Source organism: Panthera leo, chromosome B1, assembly GCF_018350215.1.
Source record: "Panthera leo isolate Ple1 chromosome B1, P.leo_Ple1_pat1.1, whole genome shotgun sequence".
NCBI lineage: Eukaryota > Metazoa > Chordata > Mammalia > Carnivora > Felidae > Panthera > Panthera leo.
In genome coordinates this window covers 148,428,384-148,447,808 of record NC_056682.1, presented here as the reverse complement: position 1 = coordinate 148,447,808, position 19,425 = coordinate 148,428,384, and the positions used below count along the sequence as shown (strand labels likewise).

Here is a 19,425-nt window from a genome sequence, read left to right as displayed (position 1 = left end):
TTTCAACCATCTAACTGCGGCTATGTCTTCTCCCAAATGTTCACATAACTTATTATATACCGATCAGATATTTACCCCCAAATTTATAGTAGGCATTTTTTTCTATTTTTGCTACTTTAATTTCTGGCTGCTATCTTGTCAAATTTGTGGATGTGTTTTAAGAAAAATAAGTGTTGAACAATTATCCGGCCGATGTTGAAAGAGTTACAAACCTCGAAGATTAGTTTCAAGTTTAAATGATGGAAGTTAGATACCAGCATAATTGAAGTATGACATTATTGCCCACTCAACTTTTGACAATGGCATCATAGATAGATATCTCAAGAGTAAAGGTTTCCATGCCATACATCATATAACCCATCCTCTATGAACTAGAAAAGTTTGCCATAGGCACAAGGGAAGAGCTCACACTTTGGAGTTCAGCAATTTGTGTTCCATTCATAATTTCTCAAATTATTACTTAATTTCTCCAAGCTATAGTTTCTTCAACTATAAGTGAAGATAGTCATATTGACCCTGCAGAATAATATTAGATGATATGTACATGAATTATGTTTAAAAATGTTTGGAACACAGTAGATGCATCTAAAAAAGTGGTAAATATTGTTATCATATCGCTATACAGAATAGACATTCCTTCTAAACTTTTTTTAAACAGAAATAGTCTTTCTTTGAACACTAAAAATGGCACCCTCCAAATAAACCTTCCCTTTTTAGGAAACTGTAATTACTGTAAAGGCCATTCTTATACTTTGTTAAAAATGCTTCCAGTAGCTTTCTGCCTTGTACCACTCTTAATGTTGTAGATTTATCCAATAATTATACCCAGGCAATTCTACCAAATGATATTTTATATACCCATTTACTTTCAATCTCTATGAAATGAAAATTTTAAGGAAAGATGCTATTGTCATTTCATATTTAATCTCTAAAAAAAAATCTTTACAGTCAGATCAAAGGCTTTGGCATTTACTAGAATTTTTATTGAGCAGGATAGACGTAGTTAAATGATAGATAGATATAGATGATAGATATTTCATTTTACCTTATTTATATTATATTCTTATAAATAGTAGGTACTATGAAAACTGCTATATATTTTACCAGCTATAATCCTGCATGGTAAGTAATGCTCAGAGAGATTAAGCAATATGATCAGGGTCATGGATTCCAGTGACCAGGATTAAGGGAATTAAACTTCAGTTCTATCTGACTGCAGACCAGAATTTTTATACACATGGGAAAGAAATGACAGACACTTACCTTTAATTCAAAAAAATGTCTTTTTCTTTCCTTATGCATTTGTTCTTTTCACACAAGGTATTGTTCTGGAAGCCTTAATTAAACAGATGATTTCTTTAATTCTGCAATTTACTACAAATGTAAACACAGTTACAACAAGTTTTAAGTGACTAGATTATTCTTTTGTTAGGTAAATTTGCCACCATTTACAAATTATCTGTGTAATTTGGTTCTGTGGAGACCTGCTTTGACTCATGGAGGAGGTTCAATATTGGACTTATTATTGGACTCAATATTGATCATTTTCCTTCTTTCTAGGACAAAATCAACCAATTTTATCGGAATTTGAACTTCCTCCAATATCTCCAAGCTCTTCATCAACCTCAGATTGTTATGAACCCATGGGATCAGATTGAGAGAATGGCCTATTCCTTTATTCCCACTGTGGTAAGTGCTGCTTTTTTGATTTACTGTTTTTCTTTTTTATTTGCTTTTATTTTTGTTTTTGGTAAGGGATGAGATCAGGATAAAGGTATGTAAAATAGCTAGATACCCAACAAGTTCTGAGAACACAGAACAATAAAATATTATAGTCCAGAAATTAAATTACAAACAATACAGTCCAAATTGTAGTAACATATACAATTGTAACCATAATGAAAAATAAGTAATTTCATTTAAATTTAGTATCCATGTCCTTAATGTTTGCTCATATATCATTTTTCTTGGTTCCTCAATTCTTTAATGTAGGAGAGAGATAGATTATCATTATCTTTATGTAGCAAAAAAGACAATAATGTAAGAAAATGCAGGGAAGTGAAGTAACTTGCCCAAGTTCCAAGTACTCTTCCATTTTGTTTTATAAAACAGTTTTGTATTAAGGAGCTTTTCTTCATTTCAAAAATAAATAATGAAATCTCCCTTGGCCTTTTTCTTTTTAATATACATATATACAGAACAGAGAACAGCTCTCCACCAGTGAGGTAAGGCATTTTACTATAAAGATAATATCTCAGTAACTAGCAAGATATTAGACACTTAATATGCACTGCTCTAAACAGTCTTTGTTCCAGTTTTCTTAAGCAATAAATTTAGACTTACAGAATATGGGAGAATTGGCACTTCAGATCTCCATGAAAAATTTGGGGAGGGCAGAAAAAAAATGTACACATCCAAAGATAATGAAGATTAGATTTGTGCTAGGAGACTTTATGAAAAATTTTAATACTACTACTTTTTTAAAGGTCACTCATTAATACTGCTACCACACCAAGAGATCTGGTGTATATCTTAAAATTTGCAAATGAAGTGGGAGCAATCCAAAATATCATTCTCGATAAGGACTCTTGTTCATTCAGATCTATACAAAGTATTATTTTCCAAATGTCTTCCTGCATACCACAAATGACTAAAGTCATTTTCATATCATCCAAGAAATAGCCTAGTTTTGTCTTGCTTATTTTGTCTCTGAGAATGAATAAAAGTCCAAAAAAGAAACGAAAATATAACAATTTTTAAAATAAGATTAAAATGTGTAATTTAAGAAATTTTAAAGGAATCTGGCAGCTTATCTCAGGAAATAAATCAAAACCATTTATACTAAATATATTTAAGAAATTATTTTTTATTTTGTTATGGCTATACAATAAGTATTATTTATTTTATATTTACATAGGCAGGAAAATAATGTAGTTATGCATACCAGTCAGATAAGATTTATTTATCTATTTGTTGTTTCATTAATGAGATATGTCATTCATCATTCGTTTAAGAAATATAGGGGCACCTGGGTGGCTTAGTTGGTTAAGCTCCAGACTCTGGCTCAGGTTATGATCTCACTGTTCATGGGTTCAAGCCCCACACCTGGCTCTGTGCTGACAGCTGAGAGCCTGGAGCCTGCTGCAGATTCCTTGTCACCCTCTCTCTCTGTTCCTCCCCTGCTCTCTCAAAAATAAATAAACATTAAAAAACAAATTTTTAAATGTATATATATTTACGTGATCTTAGATCTTAGATCTTACGTGATCTTAGATCTTGGGTATGTAACCACGATTAAAAGAATCAATAAAAATAAGTTTAATTATATTCTTCCTCTTTATGAAAGAGGAGTTTTTTCCCTATATATTCAAGAGTAAATTTTGTATAATCAATACAGTGGGAATAAAGTATCTAATTCTTTTTTTATTTCTTTAAGGAAACCTCAGGGAAGACTGTTGATATGGTAAGGTATTGATACTATATAAAGCTATATTTAATTCATATTTTTTCAAAGCTAATATTAAAATAGTAATAATTAGGCCTATATAAAATGCTCTTCTTTTAATGAAACAGAGTGATATTTTTAGGTTACTTAAAAATATAATTTCTGTCTACCTTTTAATGTTGGGTTTCTCAAGTAACTTAAATTCTTTCTTGCATGTAAACAAGACTCTTCCTTGTGGCATAAATATGCGATTTCCACTGCTTCTTAAAAAAAAAAACTAGTTTTTATTATTTTTTTAACTGAAATTTTACTGCAATCCTTTTTCACCTATCATACTAATATGCTTGTAACATGAGAAAGATCTTTTATTTAATTTTTTTAACATTTATTCATTTTTGAGAGACAGAGTGTGAGTGGGGGAAGGGCAGAGAGAGAGGGAGACACAGAATCCAAAGCAGGCTCCAGGATCCGAGCTGTCAGCACAGAGCCAGACTGGGGGCTCGAACTCACAGACCGTGAGATCACTACCTGAGCCGAAGTCAGAAGCCCAACCTACTGAGCCATCCACGTGCCCTCCAAAAGACCTTTAATTTCATGAATATTAAGAATATACTGTTAAGGATTTAATTACCTTGGTCCCCAAATTTTGATGATGATAAGTATAATCATGATCTTATTTCTTAAGAAATCTTCTAGCAACTCATCTAGTGAGGGAAATGATACTTTTTAAAAAAATTTATTTCATGAGAGAGAGAAAGAATGGGGTGGGGAGGGAGGAGAGGGAGACAGAATCCCAAGCAGCCTCCATGCTCTCAGTGCAGAGACCAAGGTGGGTCTCAAACCCACAAATCATGAGATCATGACCTGAGCTAAAGTCAAGAGTCGGATGCTCAACTGACTGAGCCACCCGGGCACCCCAGGAAATGATACTTTTAGAATGAAACAGCCAAGGGTCACCTGGGTGGCTCAGTCGGTTAAACATCACTCTTGATGATCTCCTGGTTCCTGGTTTCCAGCCCCACATCAAGCTCTGTGTTGTCAGCACAGGACCTGCTTGGGATTCTGCTGTCTCTTGTCTCCCTCTCTTTCTTCCCCTCCCCTGTTCACGCACTCTCTCTCAAAAATAAATAAACATTTAAAAAAATAAAATAAAATAAATAAAACAAAATAAAATAACCTAATAGTTTATTGAGAAATACTGTGCTTCCCTGGTACTGGTTAATTATTTTAAGTAAATTAAGTATTGCTAATTTTTAAACAGAGCCATATCAAAATATCCAATAAGGAAATATTGGCAATAAAGACAAACCTTCATAAGAAATATATACAGACTCAAAATCATTTTAGAGATTTGAAATGAATTATGTACATAGTCAAGTGTTTTGTTCTATCTCATACTTTTGATAATGTATAGCTGAACTCTGGTTCATTGCAAATATGCATTTTTTAAATAAGTCAATGGCAAATCAGGATCTTGCAATTTACCCTGATTCCCTCTCATATTGTTTAGGGGTTGAATATTGGTTTGGGTTATGTATCATGTAAATCACAGGTACAAGAACACCTGCTGTAGTAGAATGAATCAAGTCCATGAACATAGTGGGAAAACATCTCAAGAGAAAATGAAGCATGGATTGTGGCCCAGAGTCTTGTGACCTGAGGCACAGTCCAACATCTTCTTCCTCAGTGCCTCACAAGCATGTGTTACCCTTTCTCTCAAACTCAAGCTTGGGCCTGTGGGCACTAAGAAAAAACAGTAGTCTTTCTGGAAATGGCAAACAGGTTTTCCACATACCTCCACAGGCCTGCATCATTTTTCTTTCTTCTCTCTCTTTCTCTCTGACTCATTCTCCCTCTATTTAGTTTGCATCTGCCTATACTGTATGAGAATTTGACATTATATGAACAACGTAAATAGAATATTTGAAACAAAATATATTTTCAGCCAAGGATCTTTATGTTGACATAAAGAATGCTCTGATAATGAATATTAAAACTCACTTAAGTCATAATAAAGTCCTATAAAGTAGCACTTTGTTTCTTGGCAGCCATGGCTTGACCTTTAATTATTAAAATAATTAGCTCTAGTTCCCTACTGTAATGACATAGATGAAATTACTGGTGGGCTATCCAAATAAAGCTGATTCTTATTTTCTTTCCTTAAGGAGTCAACTGAAGTACTCACCAAAGTAAGTATTTTCATTCAAACCAAATTAACTGAATACCATCCCATTTTTTTTTATTTGTCACAGTTTATTTTTGTCATTAACAGAAAATTGAGCTGACTGAAGAAGAAAAGAAGTACCTAACACTTTGGGTAAATTTTCCATGCAAACATTTATAAAATAACTGGACTAGATGAACATCGTTGAACTCCATTCCTCTCAACAACTGTTTTTAATAAATTCTAATTTCAATAAAACTCTTCCTTATACTCTGTCAAAACTGTTGGAAAAATATTCTCCCATAGAATCAACTGTACCATTGCATTGCATGTATCCACCTAGCCATTATCCCCTGGTTATTCTAAAAACCCACCAACTGTCCATTTTGGAAAAACAGGAAATTATCCTGAAGGGAGATGCCTCTGTGCTTAATTCCAGTTTTAATCCCTACAGTAATCTACAGTCAGGCCCACATAGATGCTTCAAAATAGAACATGGAGGAGGGAAATATATATTAATCATAAAATAGGTGACAGGCACTCTGCAAATTGCTCTCTATGAATTCATTTACTTCTACAAGGTGACACTCAGGTTAATAATTGGTTCAGTGTCACAGATTCTACTAAATCTAATCACACATTCTATGTATACGACTGTAAGGAAACCATGTTTTTCTACTGATCCTGGAAATGCAACCACAATCTGAGAAACTTATTTTAGCAAAGAATATTATCCTCTTGCCTTCTTACAAGTACTTCTACTTTAAGTATTTTGGGCTTGAAGTCTGAATTAACCAAGAATCTTCTCAATTCTATAGTTCATTCTATGAATGCAAATATAGAAATAACATTTCATGAATTAGCTTTCTTTTGTTTAGGTCTTTTAGTATCATTTAGAATTTACCCAAACAAACCAAGTTTTAGTTTTTTTTGGTTATGTCCAGGTATGCTCTGGTACATGAAATATTAAGACAATTACTTACATTTTTTTCTAGAACAAAATCAACCAATATTATCAGAAGTTCACCCTGCCCCAATATCTCAAGACTGTTCAGCAATATCAGGCAGCATTGAAACCATGGAATCACAATAAGATAAATGCTTACCAAATTACCCCTACTCTGGTAAGTTGTCCCTTTTCATTTTTAATTTAAAAAATGGACTTATCTTTTGTAGTAAAAATAAGCTGAGGAAATGAAATAGAGAAATAAAATTCTATTTAGTAGAAGATAAAACAAAATTAAATATTTCTAGGCTGGAAATTGAATTATAAATGATATGGTGCAAATGCAGCTATAATAAAAATAATTATAATGATAAATTGCATTTACATTAGATTTAAATTTCTGATGTATTTGCTTATAAAATTTCAATTGATACCTACAGCAGTTTTTAGCGGTAGTTAACAGAGAATACTATTTCCATTTTACGTAAGTATCTGAAATTCTAAAAAGTAGTCCATGCTCTATTTAACATTTCTCCTTTATTTAATTGTTTTTTAAAAATGTGACTTAGGAAGCATTCTTTTTCAACATGAACAATAAATGAGAGAGCAAGAAATTGAACCCAGAGAACTGACAATTTAATATAAGTAATACAGAATTTAGAGTCAGAAGACCTGACATAACTAAGCTTTTGATTTTGAATAAGTCACTTCATTCCTCAGATATTTTTAAAACATGATTTAGTTTCTTAGATATACATGTAGCATTTAAAGATATCTTCCACATTATTAGAGAAAATACGAATTTGGTATCTATAGTTTGACTATGAGATGCCTAAAATCTGTTCTAAATATTTCCATGGAGATTTAAATATTATTTTTGTTTGTTATTATAAACATTTAGCTAAAACATGTCATTTATTTCTCTTTTAAAGAGACACTTTTAAGAATCTTGAATTAACAGCTTCTACTTCTTTTGGTAAGTGCCTTTAGGCTTAAAACATAAACAATTATTTAAAATAGAATTTTTATGTGAAGAATGTGACCTTAATATCGTTAAGCAATGTAGTTTCAATTTTGATTAAATAATAATTTGGCTTGTGAAATATCTTATATTTTGCATAAGAATTGTTGATTCATAAATGTAAGTTACCTGTGTACCTATTTCATGTGTTTTATAAATATTTTATAAAACATATAATAAATAAATTAAGAAAATAAATTATAAGAAATTTTCTCTGTAGCTGATGATGCATTCAGCCAGAAGCAATGGCATTGAGCAGAAACTGTCACAAACTTAATGTCCACAAAGATGTTTACCCATATCTTTGAGTTGAGCCAAGAAGTGAAGACTCAGCATTTCTGTTTGGAAAATATATTATTATCAAGGGAGTTTCCTGCACAAGTCAAGCCATTTTAAAATAAATTCTCTGCATCATTTTCTCTGGAAAAAAAATCATCATTTTTTTTTTGATACCCAAAACCTACTTTTCCTAGTTTACTTTTTTGATATTGTAACCACTGCTTTAAAGCCATGGTGGAGATCCAAGGAAACCAATGAACATCAGTGTTGCTTTTATGTACTCACCTTTAATTTTTCTTATATTTTCCTTACAGTATATGTTATTTCCTGTCTTAGAATTCTGTCTCCTTCAATTTATCGCTTTGTTCTTTTTATACGCAACAGAGCAAAGTAGGCTTCAGAGAAATTAGTAATAACAGTAATGTATTAAGGCATTTACCATGTGCTGGTCACTGTTCTAAGTCCTTTGCCTACATTAACTACTTTCATGCTTACAAAAAAAACCTATGAGGTAGTTAATATGATCAGCCAATTTGAAATAAGAAAACTGAGGCCCATGGAAGTTAAGTAAGTTGTTAGTGATCACCCCGCAAAAGTTGAAGAGCCAAGAGTCTAATACAGATTTCTGGCCCTAGGGCTCAAACCTTCCACTACCAATGCCACACTGTACCCAAAGTCCAGATAGGCTATTTTTTGAGAGGATACTTTAACTTTAGGTACATTGTCACAAACTCGATTTGCTTTGTCATATCATTTTTGTCCTTCTAATAATGAAAAAGAGTCAGATTCACTAAACAATCTTCTATGAGAAAAATACAGCAGTGCCTGGGTGGCTCAGTCGGTTAAGTGTCCAACTCCATTTTGACTCAGGTCATGATCTCATGGTTCGTGAGTTTAAACCTGCATCCAGCTCTGCACTGACAGCAGGAACCTGCTTGGTTTTCTGTCCCCCGCTCTCTCTGACCCTCCCCAACCTGTTCTCTATCTTTCTCTCTCAAAATAAATAAAAATAAACTTACAAAATACTAATGTAACTACTATGGGTAAGAGCTGAAAATACAGTTGTATTTTATAAATAGCAATACTCCCCTTGCTATCATCATTTATATATTTTCTACATTTCTAAAACGCTGATCATGTGCTCTATCATGTGAGACACATGAAAGAGATAGAAATAAGATCCCAAATTTGCCCTCGTTAAGCTCTGTTCTACACAAGGACGCAAAAATGACAATACAATGTACTAAATGCTAAGTTAGAGGCATGAAGATATGGTAGTACAGGAAGATCAAGTGATGTATTGGAGTTAAGTCCTCAACTAAGTCCTCTCATATAATTAGAAATAGACTAAGCAAGCCAATGGTGGCGGGCGGGGGGGGGGGGGGGGCAGTAATAAGGCAGAAGATACTGAATTGACAGAAAAATTACAATAATTACAAAAGAAACAGAGAAACTAAAAAAAAATGTACAATAGATTCTGAAGACTTTAATAATTGTAAAGTGATTTCTTAAAATATCAGCCCAAAGTCATTCATCACAATAAAATTCCTTTACTAAAATCTATATTGCACTTAGATCAAAAGAATTAAAATATAGGAAACAGCAATATTTTATGACTAATAAACATTTTGGAAAATAAAAGTAAGTATTCCATTAAAGTTGGCTGAAAATGTAAATGTTTACCATTTAATAAATAAATATGAACATTACTTTTGTATGCTAGATTAAAGAACCTGGCTATTAACTTTCATCCACTCATTAATTATTCAACAAATAGTTATTAAAATCCTACTACATGCTAGATATCATTTGGGTAGTAGGAAATAACTAAAAATGATTATAAATAATAACATTCTGCCAGACGAGAATGGTTGCGTATTTGTGTGTTCTATATACAGACATACATTATTTCTGGAAATAAATCTAATAGGTAATACAGGATTGTCTTTTTTTCTTTTAGGTTTGGCTGGAAAATCTATCTTCTACATTTTCTTATCTACCATATTACTTCATTACTACCAGCATGCTTGGACAGACCTATTAATAGTGCAGAAATGTTGAGCCAAAGGAAGACTGTGCAGAATATTTCCCGAATAGTTTATACTTTTCCTGTTAGTTCATGTTGAGTGTATTGGGTCTGTATTGTGGTTTCATACAAACTGGGCTGATGATTATTTAAGATATTTTCATCATTCTTTCTGAGTTATAGAACCGCCTTTTTTCCCCCAAAATAAAATTTTAATTGCAGTCTTTGGTGTGTAATCATCATTTCCATTGTTCAGACTGGCCCACTAGGCTTTTAATATTATAAAGAGTCCTGTAACAATTGACTTTAAATGAGCTTGGCTCACTGACATAACTGTACACTTAGATTTTACTTCTCATAATGGATAACTTGGAACACTACAGATTATATTCTCCAACCACAGTTGGGTTCAAAGTTTTATTCAGCTATCATTCTACCATCTCTCTCATTCATGCTCATAAATTGCCATAGCCTCAACCACAGACCCTCACTCCTCTCAGTTTACATTGTCTTACTGAAGAAGGGAGTCAGGCATTGGGAACACAAACTTTCTAAGCACCCCCCCCCTTTTATTGGTATCTGACAAATGAAGAAACACAAAATGCAAATAAGTGGGTACATGCATGTATTATAAGGAAAAACTCTGGATGAAAATACCCAGAGAAGACAGAGGGAAGAGAAAGTTAAAGAAAACTAGATTAGAGATCAGAAAGTAGGGGATAAAGATGAAGGTTATTGAGCTTAGAAATTTGTGTTATGCATTTGGTTGTGATGGGAAGACACGGGAGGGGTGTACACAGGATAGTGACATTATAAGACATGTGTCTTTGGTGAAAAGATTTGAAAATTTGAGACTTTTCCTTTGATTTCATAGAGTATTCCAAACTTTTAATCCTTCCATTATACTCCATTCTATCCAATCCTTCTTATCCTCATGTCCTTTCTTACTCAATATGAACACAAATTTTTTTTCAGAAGGAAGTAACATATGACATATACTTTGAAATGGTGGAACAGGAAGAAGCTAAGAGAATTGTTCTTTGTCTTCACAGAATACTCCATGCCTTAACACTGATTATATTCCATTCTCTCTATTCCCTATTGGCCTCACTCCCTTTCTTATACAGCCCAGACTTTATCCTTATTTCAAATATTATCTTGATGGTACCTATAACCCTCCTGCCTCTCTGCACTTAGTCTTACCTGGAAAACATCCAAACATGAACTTGATTTCTACTGTCACTCCATCCAAGCAGATGAATCCTAAAGTAAGTTAGTTTTCTAAACTTTTTTGGTCACCAAAGGCCACTTATCAAACTTTGTCTTGTTGGCATTAGAGTTATCTGCCTTCCTCAACTCTTCTTACGCTTCCAATTCATCTTATTAGAAAATAACTTCCCTTTTTATTTCATAGACTATATTGAGCCCATCCAGCCTAAATACTACCCACTACCTAGTACAATATACCAATAACTTGATAACTCTCAATATGACTTTAACTGTCTTCTTCAAGTCTCTACGAATATGGTGACCTTCCTCTATGTCAAAGATAATAACTCTTTTGATGCTTTTAAAAATTTCCTCTGTAATCTCTCCTTTTTAATAGATTGTGGCAAAAATAATAAGGGTGATTATAATATCTGAAACCGACTGAGCATCTATATGCAGGGTACTTTATATATTTGCCTCAATTAAACTTACAACCATTAATATTACCATTACATTACTAATAAAGATTAATATTCCTTGCAGATGAGGAAATTGTAGTAGAAAATGAGTAAATTGCCTCCAGGGCACTATTCTATTTGTAACTATCGCTTAAGATTTATTTCCTGGTAATTTTTTTAAATCTTTCTTTAGCTATTTCTTCCAGGCATTTTGCATGCACTCCTCTCCTTGTATAAAACAGTAATGTTCTCTAGGACTCTGACTTCAACCACTTCTTTTTAACTGTACATTTTTTTCCTATATGATCTTATCCACTTTAACCATTTTAATTGCCACATGTAATCAGCCAATTAAAATCAGCTCCCAGTTCTCTAGATTCAGCTCTATAACTGCTGTCCCTCAAATTTAGGGAGGGGAACCCAGCTGACTCCTAAATATGTATATATTTGTTGGCTTCCCAAATTAAAATGTGAGCGATATGAGGAGTAATGTGTAAGCAGAGTTTCACTTGACTCCCTAGTAGACAAAACATTATCCAGTATTCAGATAAAGTCTCAGGTATTCTATATATTTTAGACCTAATTTTTTAAATTCATTTATTTATTTATTTGAGAGAGAAAGAGAGAGAGAGAGCCACGCACATGAGGGAGAGAGTGACTCGGGGAGAGGGGCAGAGGGAGAGGGAGAGGGCAGAGTGAGGGAGGGATCCCAAGCAGGCTCAATGCTCAGCATGAAGCCTGGTGCAGGGCTCCATCCCATCCTGGGATCATGACTTGAGTCAAAATCAAGAGTCAGACACTCAACCAACTGAGCCACCCAGATGCCCTGACCTAATATTTTATTATAGTAAATTAAACTGGAACATAGCAGCTATTACAGCTCCTTTTGGTGATTTCTAAATAATTTTCAAAGATTTGTCAATGATTCAGTCTCTCCAGATCCAAGTTTATTTCATTGGCGATTAGAAGAGATTTTGAAAATACTGAAATAGGAAAACATTACAAAAATATGGCCATTTTTTGCATACTTATAGCAATAAAACTTAGTATATATATATATATTTTTAAATGTTTATTCATTTTTGAGAAAGAGAGAGAGAGAGAGACAGAGTATGAGCAGGGGAGGGGCAGAGAGAGAGGGAGACCCAGAATCCAAAGCAGGCTCCAGGCTCTGAGCTGTCAGCAGAGGGCCCAATATGGGGCTCGAACTCAGAATGCTTAACCAACTGAGCCACCCAGATACCCCAGTAGTATATTGTTATTTCTCTAGTAAATTAAAAACCTTGACCATTCCAAGAGAGTAGCTGTCAGTAATGGAGAAAAAGGCATCCTATTTCCATTACTACAAAAGCACAGGGTATGTTCTGGTCCATCACTATTCTAAAATCACCTACTGTTTGTGAAGTACGATATTGTATATAACAAAAGAAAGTTACTGGTAAGCTTATTTTTCATGTCCATTCTATCCAACTGTCAAATATAATCCATAGGTTTCCCATCCTGTTGAATCATGAAGTAGAATTAATAGCACCCATGTTTTTAGTATAACAGTTTGAGATAGAGGATTAATTACGTTACGCCTTTTTAACTTCTTCATACATAAAAAAGTGGCATCTTTGGAGCTTTAAATTCCAAAGGCCTTATTTTAATTTTGTTCCCAGATTATTTTTTATCCACTGGGTTGCATTTCTCATATTCTCTAGGGTCTAGAACAGTACTATGTGTCTAAGTGAATGATCAGGTGAAGGAAAAAAAGGAAGGAAAAAAAAGAAAGGAAAGAAAGAAAAAAGGAAGGATGGAAGTAAGAAAGGGAGGGAGGGAGGAAGGGAAGGAGGGAGGAAAGAAAGAAGGAAACTTATCTTCAAGTTCTCTGCATCTTTCCTGGGCTGCGTTGAGCCTACTGATGAGCTAACCAAATACATTCTTTTTCTTTGTTAGTCAACCTTTATTTCTAGCATTTCCATTTCATTCTTTCTTATAGTTTCCCTCTCTGTGCTGAAATTACCTATGTGATCCTGAGTCTTGTCTACCTTACCATTAGATTCTTCAATATATTATTCAAAATTATTTACATTCTCTGTTTGTTGGTTCCAACAAGTCACTGTAATAACTCACCCATGTTCTGACGATTGCTTTTTTTAATCTGTAGACTGCTCTTTCTTGCCTTCCTGTTTGTCATGTATATACATACATACACACACACACACACACACATCATTTTTTTTGGCTGAATGTCAGAAATATGTTGTAGTTTAATAGATAATACGGTTAAAATTTTTATGGTTGTATGTGAGCACTTTTCCTTCTGTGAGGCCATTAGTGAGGGGGTTTATGCTAATTGACTCCACAGAAAGTTACATATTTGGAAAGGAGGGTTCTCTCACTCTAACAAATACTACAGTCCTGTCTATGATTCAAGCTAAATCACTTCACATTACTTTATGACTTGGGCACTGCCAGCCAGTACTGTCTTTTATCATTTCTTATTTATATTGCATATTGCTAGAAATACATGGTTGTCAATAATAAATATACAAGACAGAAGAGCTCTTTAAGTTTTTAATATTTATTCATAGTTGGTAATTCATGTTTGTAACACTAATATAGAAAAATACACCACACTGTTTTTATTTTGTTTTATTTTATTTATTTTATTTTTTAATGTTTATTTATTTTTGAGAGAGAGAGAGCAAGCAGAGGAGGGGCAGAGACAGAGGGAGACACAGAATCTGAAGCAGGCACCAGGCCCTGAGCTGTCAGCACAGAACCTGATGCAGGGCTCTAACCTACGAACTGCAAGATCATGACCTGAGCTGAAGTTAGATGCTTAACCAACTGAGCCACCCAGGCACCCCCACCACACTGGTATTTTAAACAAATATTTATGTTAAACCATTTTATTCCGTATTTAACATAAAATAAACTATAAAATTCCTTCATCACCCTTTCTAATTAATGTCAACAATCCAGTAATCAATATTTCAAAATGCATTTAGTATTTAAGTTTAATAGAGTTCTCAATTTGTCTTTTACTGCCACATTATGGGAATTTCCCTGATTTTATGATGCTGTGAAATAAGGGGAATAATTTCCAGCCAAATAAGTAAAACTCATAGTTTTTTATTTTTTCAGATATGAAGCTGATTTATTTCAAAACAAAAGAAGTAACATTAAATTAAAAACTTCTTATAAGTACCCCCGGAGGAAAGGGACTGAGGCACAGTGTCCAGAGCAAGACCAAATCTACAGCCATTAGTTTCCATCCTGGAAACAAGGTATTCTTCCCTCCACCCTCATATAAAGATGCTTCCATTATTGAAAGATTCTCCCTTAGGTCTCAGTTAATAGGGTGACTATAAATGCATGTCATATTTACGTTCTCTCCAGGTTTGAAGAAGTTATTAACACAGCGTGGTATGTAAATCTAATCCACCATATATCTGAATATCACTTCAAGACTACATAAGAGAAGACTAAGTACAGGATTTTTTTTTATTCTTTAGGTTCAGACTGGACTCAGGAGTTCACATAAACCCTAAAAGGATGGGTTTGTTCTACTCAGGAATTCTCATGTTCTGAAGAACTGAAGAGTGGGGTCAAATAATCCCCTCTCACTTAAAAGCTATTCGAAGGAAAAAAAAATTGAGGAAAAGGAGAATGGAAAATTATTAATTGAATGAGACATAAATGTTTTTTTTTTCTTCTGGAGGATTCAAAAGACTAAATCACAAGTGATATATGAGTAGATAAATAAATTTAGACAGTGGGACAAGGGAGGGATTTTTAAACATTGATAAATCTGGAATTTTTCCATTTTTGATTTTTTTAGAACTCTAAAATTATAATTGAGCTATCCTTTGTTATTATTCTTATAGGAAAACTTTATTCTTTAAATTCTTTATGAAGAAGAAATGCTTATTCATCTTTAATAGAATTTCTAATGCATAAGAGCTTTGTTAACTTAATAGCCACATTAAGACAAAATATAAATGAAGTAAAACTATGCTTATTGGGTTATCTGTAATATAATAATTTAAGATAGCATTATTTGAACTACTAATATAGAATTTCTTTCTAAACCACATTTAAAAAGGTGAATATGCATTTTCTTTCATAGTTTTTTTATCTATATTTATCTATGTTTTGGAGCCTTTGTATATAATCAAATTGATAGGTTCCCAAAATAATACTGGGATAAGGGATGGGTTCTTCTAAGTTATTCTAGTGCCATGTAATATGACAATTTTTAGATAATTATTAGACAATATGACAGTATTATGGCAAATTAGACATTTGTCATATAATATGTATATGAAAATCTGGAACCAGCCAATTAAATACTCCTGTTTCAGAAACCCAGAAAAAGCTAAAAGGAATGGTTTTAGAGAGATCAATGAATACATCAGTTAACTTTATATTGTTAATCTTTAGGGTCTACCATGAAGCACAGGCCACTTTAAAAATAATTGGTCTATATTGAAGGCTACAATGTTGTCTTCTTTAGGTATACATTCATGATATTTTTGTTTCACCAACTAACATTTTTATGTTCTTTTTACAAAAATGTTAAAATATAGCAGAAGGGAATTTTGGCACTGTAAACAATTTTAGGAGATTTGTTTGGTTAATTTGTTCCTCTGTTTATAATATAACCCATTTTGAAAGGACTTAAGACAGCTTGCAAAATAAGTAAAACAGGATTTTTTAAAAAAGACATAAGTATTTTGATGAGGACAAAACAAGACTGGGGGAAATAAGATAAAGCCAGAGATGAAGTAAGCATCTCCAAATGAGGTGCCACATGCCCTGTAGAGTTCTAAACATGGCCAAGATATTTGACTATGAAATTGCTGGTAAGCAAAAAACAAAAATAAATGCAAAAAACAAGAGATAAGTAATATCAATGTAGCTAGGACATGAAAGTGTATCCATAGCTGAAGAAAAGCTAAGTGTTCGGGCCTGTCAGGAATTTCTTCAGTGCTACTTATTGGGAGAGAGAATGAGGCACGGATCTTTGTCTCCTATATTTTTACTACCTAAAAACAATATAAAACCTATTGATGTCTTTCGTAGTCTCTCAAAAAAAAAAAAAAAAAAAAAACCACAAAGCAAAACAAAAAAACAGATGTATAATACCAAAGAACATTACAGCAAAGATCGTCCAATATGTGGTCAAAACCATGTTGAACATGTAAACAAGCAACCTAAAATAAAACATATGTTTTGAGAAATGGATGGAGTATATAATTTCCAGGGCTTTGCCCATGAATATAATTTTGCAGCCTATGTCTTGTTACAAATTAGGTAATTAAGCATTCACAGTCTCAACTAAAACTTGAAAACATTTTGTATTATTAGAATATGCTTTGTATAGTTAGCATACAAGTAATACATTTTCACTTCACAAAAACATTATAGATTATAGAAGATAAAATGAATTACTTAAATTATTTTTAAAATCACCCATAACTAGAAATAGTCCATTAAATATGTTAGCTATATTTAACATCTGAATATTCATTTGGCAATATATCATGAACCTGATATTATTACTCCTAATAAATTACTCCGTATTGAGCATTCATATTTTTTCAAATTTGAGGTACTAAATAATATTAATAAATGTCTATAATAATATATATTATAATATATTGTAACATATTGTATATTGTAATATATTGTAATATATTGTAATATATATTATTAAATAAATTGTATATATTATTAAATAATACATTATTTAATAATATATATTAATAATAATACATAATATATAAATAAGAAATATATAATATAATAATGTGTAATTATATATATGTATGGTATATATAAGTAATAAATAATATATTAAATATATTATTAAATATTAATATATAAAATTATATAAAAGTCTGTATGTTGACTTTTTGTTAAGAGGGGAGATAATTTATGATTTTGAAGAAGGGAGAAGACATAAACCAATATTCAACCAACCAGAGATTGAGTTTACTATCTTTGAAGAAGACTGAGCCTAACCAAGGCACATACCTTGGTTATGGTTTATGCTAAGCCCTCCATGACAAATTAATTGCAAAAATGTATCCCTATGTAACTAAATCAATTCACTCCCACTTAAAGAAGTTTGGATAGAAGCCAATTAATTATTGAAGGACATTTGCAAAAGCAGGTAATTTGAGTTGTAGCATCATTCCTATTAGGTCATGGGGACAGTAGTTAATAGCAGGACCAAATTTTCTGCTAAGGGAGCTTCTACTCAGACTAATAAAGCATGCATTCTTTTGTCTCTCTCTAGGAAAAGAGAAATAACTAAGATATATATTGTATATTTTCTGAAACAACCACTATAAAATTAATCTTCATAAGATCACTCAAAATGAAGCTTCTATTATGGTCTTGCATCTTGTGTGTTGCTTTTACAAAGGCAAGTAAATAGACTCCTAAAATTATAGCCACAGTACAACCATTGAATAATTGTAGATAGGGAGAGATTCATGTTAATGACATAAGTTATTATAGTCTTGATAACAGTGCAGCAGAGAGACATGTTAATAGGCATGAGTTTTGTTATAACAAACTTTTCTTTAAAAAAAAAGTTTATATATTTTGAGAGAACGAGAGCACATAGGAGTGGGGGGAGGAGAAAAGAGAGACAGAGACAGAATCCCAAGCAGGCTCTGCGAAAGTCCAACACACGGGGCTGGATCCCAGGAACAGAGAGATCATGATCTGAGCAGAAATCAAGATTTGGATGCTTAACTGACTGAGCCAGCCAGGTCCCTGTGTTGTGACAAACTTTTCAAAAGAAATTTAAAAAAATAAAATAATAAAGTTGTGTTAACTGAAAATGGCTACCCAGCAAGGAGAAGAGGTTAGTACAAAAATGCAGTGGGCTACAGGAAGATAAACTTACATGGAATCAGAATCCCATGTAGATTATTTTAAGAGTCTATGTCTTCAAATTATGGAAAGCTGGCTTGGGCTTCCTGTGGGAGTGATGTTTCATTGCTGAAGGTATTTAGGTAGAGTCATAAGGAATATTTGGTGGAGTATACTTAAATATACTTAATGCTTAAATGGACATAGCAACCTTCAACATGGCATAAACAAATGAGACTGTGCTGCAAAAAAAAAAAAAAAATAGCTGTAGGAAAATTTTTAATCCTAGCCAATGAGTGTGCTAAACATCGTCCTTTGTAAAAGGAGAAAATTATGACACCTACCTCATAGAATCATTTTGGGAATTAAATAATTACCTAAAGTGCTTGGCAGAATACTTAGGATACAATAGGAACTTAAATGCTATTTGATATTGTTAACTATTTTACAATTATTATTGTCATCCTGTGCAAATTTCAAGATATTATCCTATCTCTTAAAATTAATTAAATTCTAATTCTTAAAATAGCAAATGATGAGTTTTCCACTATTTTTTATTCTTATCTTGTGCATAATCTGTGGTGAATTTCTAAAATATATTGAAGCTTAATTGAAGAACAACTGAATATTGAAGAACAACTGCAACTGTAAAGAAGTGACACATATACACACAAGTGCAAGTGCACACACACACACACACACACACACACACACACACCTAATGCAAGCAAAACCTGAGAGGTGAAAGGGAGCAGTAAAACCAGGTATATGAATAACAGCTGAATCATCTTTCAGTTGGTTGGGAAGATTGATGTACACGTAGAAAATTACAAACCAAAATCCATCAGCCAAAGTAAAACTTTTGAGAGCACGTACCTAGTTCTAAACCATATGTTGATAACAATAACAAACAATTTATACTAGTGATTCATACTTCAAAAATAAAGAAACTATACTAATAAGACTGTACAAATTCTTCAGTAATATGGAAATCTGGGTGC

At 32.7% G+C, this 19,425-nt stretch overlaps 1 protein-coding gene and 1 long non-coding RNA gene across 3 annotated transcripts; both read left to right on the top strand.

Annotated features, from left to right (window-relative positions):
• Window positions 1-22: 22 nt before the first annotated feature.
• LOC122218492 (alpha-S2-casein-like) lies at window positions 23-10,013 on the top strand. Its single transcript, XM_042936711.1, has 8 exons — window positions 23-88; window positions 1,561-1,689; window positions 2,199-2,225; window positions 3,437-3,463; window positions 5,611-5,634; window positions 6,605-6,733; window positions 7,488-7,531; window positions 9,816-10,013. The coding sequence occupies exons 1-7, from the start codon at window positions 23-25 to the stop codon at window positions 7,497-7,499; spliced, it is 414 nt and encodes a 137-aa protein (XP_042792645.1). The 3' UTR covers window positions 7,500-7,531; window positions 9,816-10,013.
• A 972-nt stretch (window positions 10,014-10,985) lies between these two features.
• LOC122217124 lies at window positions 10,986-17,967 on the top strand. 2 transcript variants are annotated; one of them, XR_006201294.1, is made up of 3 exons: window positions 10,986-11,149; window positions 14,681-14,823; window positions 17,841-17,967. It is a non-coding gene; the product is annotated as an uncharacterized LOC122217124 (long non-coding RNA). The 2 variants fall into 2 exon arrangements; XR_006201293.1 differs by lacking the exon at window positions 17,841-17,967 and adding an exon at window positions 15,052-15,411.
• The last annotated feature ends 1,458 nt before the right edge of the window (window positions 17,968-19,425 follow it).

What these genes read in the sequence shown, in the direction of transcription:
- LOC122218492 (XM_042936711.1), top strand. Translation starts at nt 23, where the DNA reads ATGTCTTCTCCCAAATGTTCACATAACTTATTATATACCGATCAGATA. An exon ending in CAGGGAAGACTGTTGATATG is followed by an intron (nt 3,464 to 5,610) that starts GTAAGGTATTGA and finishes TCTTTCCTTAAG; the next exon opens with GAGTCAACTGAAGTACTCAC. An exon ending in CAACTGAAGTACTCACCAAA is followed by an intron (nt 5,635 to 6,604) that starts GTAAGTATTTTC and finishes ATTTTTTTCTAG; the next exon opens with AACAAAATCAACCAATATTA.